The following is a 9299-nucleotide window of genomic DNA, read 5'->3' on the forward strand; positions in this document are numbered from 1 at the left end:
TACACTATGTTACGAAAAAATTTGTGGAAAAAAAATGACACTGCATAAATAAAAAAATACAACTACTATTTATAATCGAAAATATTATAAGGATATTTTTGATATTTTGGAAAGTTACTGAGTGCCTCAAGCAACTCCCAAAATATAAAAGAATTGTGTGATAAGAACTTTTTTTCAGAATTGGTTTATGTACTTGTAATTAGATCTTGCCCTGGAAGGAAATATGATACAAGAACATTCAAGTACAGTGTTATTCGTCATTCTAGGTTAAGTGTTACTATTTATATAGGAGTCTATCAATAATTGACCTGATATTATCGCAAGAGTATATCATATAATTCTATGCGTTTGTCTGGAGATCCTTGAGCATGTATAGCAATTGGTTAAAGTTGTTTAACGGCTAAGGATTAAGCAGCGCGTAAAGTGGGATGTCCAACTGGCAACAAGTAAACCCTCGCCTCAAGGTAAAAAGGGGTGCAATTTAGATTTTCTGTTTCTAACTGGATATTATTGAAATTCTCAAATTGCGCTTTTATATGTTTCTTTAAATAGGCAAATTTGTTGTTAGCGCATTCATAAATGGAGCATGTGTTGATTTCATTGTATTCGGAAGGAAAATAATCAGGTGGTGAATGTGAAATGTGAATCTCCTCTGTACATGATTAACGGTCGTCAAACAGAGCCGGCTGGGCGGCAAAACGGGTCCCACCCCTTGTTCATCTTTTGCCGCTAGATTTCAAAGTGGACAGAATTACCAAAATGTCCTCACTCTTTTGGCCTTACTCCACTTCCCATTCCACACAGCTGTTATAGATGCTGCTATTTTAACTTCCATCTTTAGTTTTCATATTTTTTAAAAAAACTTTTAAACTAGTACTAATTTATGTGAAAGTTTGTCTTTTGTATAATTTTGGCTATTGTTCTTTCTTATTATTTACTAACTCGAATTGTATGAAAGTATTTCCGTGTTAAATATTGGGGGCAATTACCTGTAGACCCATTGAGTTACCCGTGTCCTTTCACAAACATCTGAATATAATTTTGACGGTAATGTTAAAAGGACTATCTTAGCACAATATCTTTGGACCGATTAAACTTCACAAGTTAAACAACCACATTGAAAGAAAGGATTAAAAACTATCTGTGACGTATATATAAGAGGTTCCATTTGATTCAAAACTCAGTAATTTTTTGCAGTGAAATACAAGGGTCACATTGGTAAAGTAAAGCATTTTTATACTAAAACATGGCAAGAGCAAAACAAGGGTCACATTGGTCATTTCAGAAACTGCCGTCCGAGTCTTCTAATTCCGGCAAGTTGAATCCAATCACCGTAACTTCATATTCATATACCCCCCGAACGGACCAAAGTTTCACTCACTCTCCCGCCACCATGACCACCGTAACGGTCACGACTCGAGCTCAGATCCTCCGCCACACCGCCGCATTCACCTCCTCCGTCCTCTCGCAATCCGAACTCCGGCGCCGCCTCATCGCCACTCTCCTCCGCGACACCCCACTCTCCGACCAAAAACACCTAAACCTCGCCGCAGACACTCTAGAGAGCGCGATCTCGTTCTCGAGCCCCCCCACCCGCTCCTCGTCCCTCTCTCTCGCCGAGAAGCTCCTCCTCCCTCTCCCGGACTTCCCCCTCTCCTCGCTCCTCCTTTCTCTCATCCACGCCCTTCGTAGTCGCCCTACCGAATCCGCCGTTAGCCTCCTCCGAATATTCCACTCCAACAATAACGCTTCCCTCGCTCGTTCCGAAATCGCTCCTGCGCTCTACGAGTGCCTTTTCTCTCTCCACCTCTTCCCCGTCTTCCGCTGGTTCGATGACCAGAGGACGCGGATTCTCTCCTCGAGCCGTAACGATGACGATTACATTTATTCGGTAACTTCGGAGGAGTACTCCGTGTTGCTGCCTTGCGCGAAGGTGTTGTCGAAGATGAGCGAGGAGCAGGCCGCGAAGCTCAGGGAGGTGGAGAGAGAGTACGAAGATGTTCTCAACCAGAACTGCATGGTTCTCGCCGAGTATTTCAAAGAGGTTTTGGTCAACGAAAACGGTGACGCTGCTGTGGTCAGTCCACCGTCGTTGGTACTTAAGAGCGCCGCTGAAGATGGCCACGGCGGCGGGGAGATCAGAAAGGAGGAGATGATGCAAATGAACGTGTTGGAGAACGGACGGTATAATAATGTAATGATGTTGTATCTACTTTGTTTATCCACTTCGTTACTCTTTGCAAATCAATTTCTTTCCCTATCTGTTCATTTTTTTTAATAGATATTAATTGTTAGTTTTATTATAATGTTATTAGGAGAGAAAGAATCCATATTATTTATTCTTATCAGCTCGGGACACGATGAGAGCATGAACAAATTAATATTATTTTCATTTTCATATCAACTTATTATTTAATTATAGGATTACAATTTTTTCCTCACCAGCTGATACGATTTCTGTTTTCTTGAAATCATTCTGAATTTTGTCCAAGTATTTCATAATTTTCATGTTTTATGTTCAGTTTCCATTTTTTTTAAAGAAAGGTTTTCAGGTACCTGAAAAATTAGAAGAATGTTCATTAACTTTTGAAGGTGTTTTTACAAAAATAAGTTCTATTTTTCTTATTAACTACTAGTATTTTAGTTAGTAACATATAAGATAATGATTATTTTATATAAATAAATGTTTTAAAATTTTAAATTATATTATAATAGGCTGCTAAGAGAATTGAATATGATAAAGATAAAAAGAAAATTATTTAAAATATTTAAGAAAGAAAGTTTTTTTATCACTTGTAGAACACACTTCCATTTAAGTTGATGAATTTGTAGTTCTTGAATGTGTGAGATGCTAGTATAGTAATCTCTTGAATTAAAAAAAAATATATATATATTAAATAAATTATTGAAGTTGAAATTACTATATGTTAGTATTTGAAATGTACAATTTATTATCATTACAATTCCAAACTTTTATATGAGAGATCAACGTATATAGATTTCAAATTTGAATTATATTTGATATTTTTTTAATTCTAGAATTATTGTGACCTCACCTCAAATTTGATAAAGAATAAGGGGGGAAAACATTAGATCTTAACATATATAATAGATTTGACAATACTAGGTACTTGCATTTCATGATCATTCTGTGACGTTTATATCTACTGATTGCTGCAGCCAATATGGTCCGAAAGGGAAGCATCTATTGAATTTTTGAGCCCCAGTACCAGCAGCAGATCTTCCCAAGCGCCATTTTATCCTCAAAGAGTCTTGTCCAGAATCCTCAAGCCCCAAAAAGCTTCAAAAACTTGGACAACGCCAGTCTATTTAAACTCAACCGCTGATACTGATTTTTCTTTAGATGAGAGTTTGCTTAGTTCTTCTTCAGATTCTGAGGCAGAAAATGACGAGGTAATTCATGCTACCGAGAGAGGGAGCCGAAAAAATATTCCCACGAGGACTGAATTTTATATGCTAGTTGTTTTTAGTTGTTGAAATGCTAAGTAATAAAGCTGTGTCCTGTAGGAAAAGGACAAAACTGTTGCATTGTTGGAGCCTCGACAAAGCCAAATTAAGGAACAAATGCCAACTATCTTCAAACAATCAAGAGGGTACGCCAATATTTAAGACCATTCTTCGTTATGTTATTTCATGGTGTTCTGCATTCATTTTCTTTAACTTGGATTCTTCCTACTTGTAGTTCCCCAGATTATCCAATGGCAGACTTGGATACCCCGCTGCATGGAATTGGGAAGCATGCACATCCCAAGGACTTTGTCTGTCCAATAACAAGTTACATATTTGATGATCCAGTGACTCTTGAGACTGGTCAGACATATGAACGTAAAGCTATCGAGGAATGGTTCAATAGAGGAAACTTAACCTGTCCCATCACACGCCAGAAGCTGCAAAACACCCAGCTACCCAAAACAAATTACGTGCTCAAACGACTAATTGCGAGCTGGAAAGATCGCAACCCCCATTTGGTCCCACCATCGTATGAGATTCCGTACGAAGAAACCGAGGAAGCTGTGAAGCTAACAATCCCTTCAACTTCTCCTAATAGCGTTATAACGCAAGCCACGGTAGATGGGATGATGAGTGAGTTACGCTGTGCAATCAATAACCTTTATATGTCAGAGGTTCTCCAGGAATCTGAAATGGCCGTGCTTCAAATTGAAAAGTTCTGGAGAGGAGTGAATGTGGGAGTGGATATACATAGCATGCTATCGAAACCTGCGATAATCAATGGATTTATGGAGATCCTTTTCAATTCTGTTGAGCCCCAGGTGCTTCAAGCATCAGTTTTCCTTTTGGCGGAGATGGGGTCCAGAGACAATGCTGTTATTAAGACTCTCACACGTGTGGACTCTGACGTGGAATGTATCATGGCTCTTTTCAAGAACGGGTTGACAGAGGCTGTTGTGCTGTTGTATCTGCTAAACCCTTCCACTGTGAATCTTGCAGAGATGGCAATAGTGGAGTCTCTAATAACAGTTTTCAATAAGAAAGAGGAAGACTTGGTTAAGATGTGTTTGAAGCCCAAAACAGCTGCAGTGCTTTTACTTGCACGGATTATTGGAAGCAGTGAAGAGATAATTTCATCTTCGGTTGTCAATACCCTTTTCTCTGAAAAAGCAATAGGAACTATTGTCGGCAGTTTGGGAGCTAACTTGGCAAAGGAGAGGATTGCTGCAGTGGAGATCTTGTTGAGATGCATGGAAGAAGATGGCACTAGCAGGAACAACATTGCTGATAAAGCAGAGCTGACACCTCTTTTGGAAACCTTAATCGGTGCAACTGATGGAGATCGATTTAAGATTATTCAGTTTTTCTCTGAGTTAGTCAAATTAAATAGGTACCTATCTATCTATCTATATATATCTTTCATATTCATAGTTACACTAATCAAACTAATCTACTTTTTAGTTTGTCTGATAGCTTCCTTTTGGGTTCCCTTCAGGCGGACATTCAATGAACAAATCCTCCACATTATAAAGGAAGAAGGACCTTTTAGTACAATGCATACTCTTCTTATTTATTTGCAGACAGCCCTTCAAGATCAATGTCCAGTTATGGCTGGCCTCTTACTCCAACTCGATCTTCTGGTGTGAAACTTTGATGCTCCCTGAATATTGAATATAAGAACTAGTTGTATGATTTCTTGTTACAGTATCTTTGAATTACAGCCTTTAATTCACAAATGATAAAAATCTGTTTTACAAGTAATGGTGGCATAATTTTCATCATGATATTTTTAGGTTGAGCCAAGAAAAATGAGCATATACCGGGAAGAGGCTATGGATACTCTTATTTCATGCCTGAGAAACGCAGATTTCCCCGTTACCCAATTAGCAGCTGCTGATACAGTTATTTCACTGCAAGGGAGTTTTGACTTCTCTGGAAACCCTCTAACCAGAGAAGTCCTTCTTAAACGTGCAGGTATCGAGAAAAGTTCCAGAAGTCTTGTACAGGTGAATCAGATCAGCAACTTCAGCCCAGAAATAGATATAACTCCAGTAAAGTCCTTCGAAACTCTTCCTGCATTTTGACTTTGTGGATTCTGCTTGCCAAATATTCTCTCTGATACCTTATTTTTTGTTTGGCATCAACAGGAAGAAGAGAAGGCAGCTGATGATTGGGAAAGAAGAATTGCATCTGTTCTAGTTAGCCATGAGTTTGGCACTCTTTTCGAGGCTTTAGCAGATGGCATGAAGAGCCGAAATCCAGAACTACGATCAGCATGCTTTATATCAGCTACATGGCTCATATACATGTTGACCATTCTACCAGATACAGGGATACAAGTAGCAGCTCGAGCCTGCTTGCTGAAGCAGTTCATAGCTAAATTAAATTCTACTAAGGATGTAGAAGACAGAATCCTTTCTATGCTTGCTCTCAATAGCTTTCTTCATTTCTCTGGTAAGTTTCACAAATGCAGCCATTGATTACAAGTTACAATATTTCAAAAATCTGGTACAGCTAGATAATGACAAACATAAATATTGTCTAAGAAGGAATAGCTTCCGATCAGCAGTTCTTGAAGCATGATAAACTACTCAATACAGAATTCAACATTTATTTAGATCAGATACTATCTATATTTGTATTGGCTTCGTTATTAGTCTGTGAGACTTTCTTAAGATTTATATGTTCAAGTTCATGCATGTCATTGTTATACAAAATAGAAAATTGGTGATCATACATTATATCGTGAATTTCAGACGGCTTAGGTGATCTAACTTCCTACACTAAGGATATCATAAAAGGGTTGAGAGAGCTAAAGAGATCCTATCCTCTAGCAACTAAAATGCTAAAGGTTCTGGTTGAAGAAAATGAATCTAAAGCGGTAAGTTTGTTGTATTCTTATACCATTTTCTAGTATAGGCATGGTAGATGATTGAAAGTTCTTGAATGGAACAGGACATTTGGATACATACACAGCTCATAAAAGAAGACTGTAGCGAGAATGGAGAGGTTCTGTCTGTCATTTGCTTTAAGGATAAATTTTTTTCTGGACATACAGATGGCACTATTAAGGTAATTAGAGTTGCAACTTTACATGCTTGTATACTCTAGTGAATATTGAATTTAAGTCTGAACGAAAATATCTATAGTAGTTGAAATATTTGTTCCTTAGAATTACAGGAAAAATAAATCATTACATTATTGAACTATCGATTTATGCAATTACCATAAAAGAGAATGACGTGAAGCTAGACCTAAATACGTAAATATATAACACAAAATGGAGTGGACTTTATGGCGTGTTTTATGCCACATGCTTTGAATAGCTGGAAAAAGGGCAAGTCATGCTTGATCATTGGCAAAAAAAAGTTTGGTCTTGGCTGCAAATGACAGCTATATATATCGTAACATGAACTAACAGGAAAATACTTTGTAAATTCTGAAGGTCTGGACATTAAAGGATAACTTATTCTATCTGTTGCAAGAGATCCAAGAACATACTAAGGCTGTGACAAACTTGGTGATTTTAGAATCTGATGACAGACTATACAGTGGTTCACTTGACCGAACTGCAAAGGTAGAATTTTCTGCAGTTATTCTAACCTTAATATTGGGCTGCCTCTGCCTGCTAACAAAGGTTTATTAAAGAACAGGTCTGGTCTATTGGAAAGGCAGCAATACATTGTGTGCAGGTGCATGATATGAAGGACCAGATTCATAATTTAGTTGTAACCAATAGCTTAGCTTGTTTCATTCCGCAGGGGACTGGTGTCAAGGTACTCTTAAACTATGAAAAGTGTTCTCCTTTAAATGGTGTTGGCTCACTTCTTTTATGCAGGCTAGAGTGTAAAATAACACTAGTCTCCTTATTATGAATGTCTCTCTGTCACACTTACTTGTACACACAAACATTATTCTTGATACATTGCTCTGAGCTGTGTTGCCGTTCACTTTATTTTCTTCCTTTCTGATTATGTCTTTTGACAACAAAATCCCTAGGTGGGATCTTTACAGGCCATTTTTTGTAACAGATTCTGTTACTGCTTTGCCCTTAGTACTGAAAATGCTTTACAATTACTTCATACATACATACATATATACTACAATAAGTAACATTGCTTTCTACTGAAATTAGTTTGCTCTCTTATCAGGTTCAGTCATTGAATGGAGAATCAAAGTTGTTAAATTCTAGTAAATATGTGAAGTGCTTGGCTCATGTTCATGGGAAATTATACTGTGGATGCCATGACAGTAGTGTTCAGGTATCAAGTTTTAGCAAGTGTAAGACAGTCTAATGTGATGCTATATCAACATTCTTGCAATATTATTCTCATGATATTTCAGGAGATACATTTGGCCACTGGAACAGTTAACACTATTCAAAGTGGTTATAAAAGATTACTTGGGAAAGCAAATCCTATTCGTGCACTGCAAATTCATGGTGAACTTGTATATGCAGCTGGCTCTAACTTGGATGGATCCGCTATAAAGGTATCTCAGACACGTATATATAAAGATTAAAAATAGTTACAGTTCTTGCTAGAAACATTGGGTTTCATGATTTTTTGAATTCCCAAGCACAGAAAATCTTTGAGCAACTTGATGTTAATTTTAAGGGTGTCATACTAGCTAACTAACTGTTGCATATATAAATGTCAAGATATGGAACAATTCCAATTACAGTATGGTTGGATCTCTACAAACTGGATCTGATGTGCGGGCCATGGCAGTGAGCTCAGAATTGATTTATTTGGGGTGCAAAGGAGGTACATTGGAAATTTGGGATAAGAAAAAACACAATAGAGTTGACACGTTGCAAATGGGTACGAATTGTAGGGTTAATTGCATGGCTCTAGACGGCAATGGAGAAGTTTTGGTAATTGGAACTTCAGATGGACAGATTCAGGTGCCTTTTTCATTTATTCAATTAATAAACCTCTTGTTTGTATTTTAATTCCAAAATAATTAACGATGGGAATTGTGCTCTGGGTCTACTTATTAGCTTCAAGTTTTTGCATTTTCATGTCATCTATACACCATGTAGCATTTGTACTTTTCCAAATCAGATATATAAACGAAACTGTAATTATAGACGTTTCCATTAACAGTTACTGAATCTATGGTTAACTGCAGGCTTGGGGAATGAATTAAAAGAAGATGCTGAAAGTGCAGCGGTACAGGAAGACATAGATGAAACTTACCTTGACATTTGACAATATTACATTCATTAAACCTTAAAAATACTTTCATTTTTTAGGTTCCTTGTGAGCTGTATATAGCTCAAACTTTATACATCCAAGTGCCTTGTACATAGATTAACTCGTACATATATTGCTATATCATATGCATGAGATTGTCTTTTTAATTTTTATGCATTCTTCGTTTTTATTTCTTTATTTTTTTCCTTTTCTTTTTTTTGTTTAAGGATGTTTGGATGGGGACTTTAGTAGGGAAGGAAGATGAGGATGATTTTTTGTATTTTGAATAAACATTCTGCTTATATGAGAAATTAAAGAAAAATCTACATTTTTAATAATAAATACTATGCAATAATTTTCCATCTGTTCACAATATAAAGTTGTAGCATTCAAATTCAAATGTAACATTTTTTCTCTCTTCAAATTCACGTGTCATATTTTGTAAGGAAATTTGAGTAAAAAGACATTTAATGAAGTTATTTTAATAAATAGTATATTTATAAAAACATCACTTCCCTGAAGATTGAATGTGAACAACATCACTTCTCTGAGGACCAAGGGAGCACAAACGTGAGAATCCACACATCCTTCTTGAATAAACTTAATGGCGAATTTCGAATCTGACTACAC

At 36.9% G+C, this 9299-nt stretch overlaps 1 protein-coding gene across 1 annotated transcript; it reads left to right on the forward strand.

Moving 5' to 3' along the window:
• The first annotated feature begins 1159 nt into the window (after positions 1-1159).
• Positions 1160-8842, forward strand: LOC114413572 (putative E3 ubiquitin-protein ligase LIN-1). The gene is made up of 15 exons (XM_028378039.1): positions 1160-2194; positions 3181-3414; positions 3529-3614; positions 3704-4861; positions 4967-5111; positions 5265-5522; positions 5619-5925; positions 6228-6352; positions 6427-6543; positions 6917-7048; positions 7125-7247; positions 7623-7733; positions 7816-7962; positions 8132-8377; positions 8605-8842. Exons 1-15 carry the CDS (start codon positions 1247-1249, stop codon positions 8620-8622), a joined length of 4155 nt encoding a protein of 1384 aa, XP_028233840.1. The 5' UTR covers positions 1160-1246; the 3' UTR covers positions 8623-8842.
• The last annotated feature ends 457 nt before the right edge of the window (positions 8843-9299 follow it).

This window comes from Glycine soja, chromosome 5 (genome assembly GCF_004193775.1).
Source record: "Glycine soja cultivar W05 chromosome 5, ASM419377v2, whole genome shotgun sequence".
In the NCBI taxonomy this organism is placed as follows: domain Eukaryota; kingdom Viridiplantae; phylum Streptophyta; class Magnoliopsida; order Fabales; family Fabaceae; genus Glycine; species Glycine soja.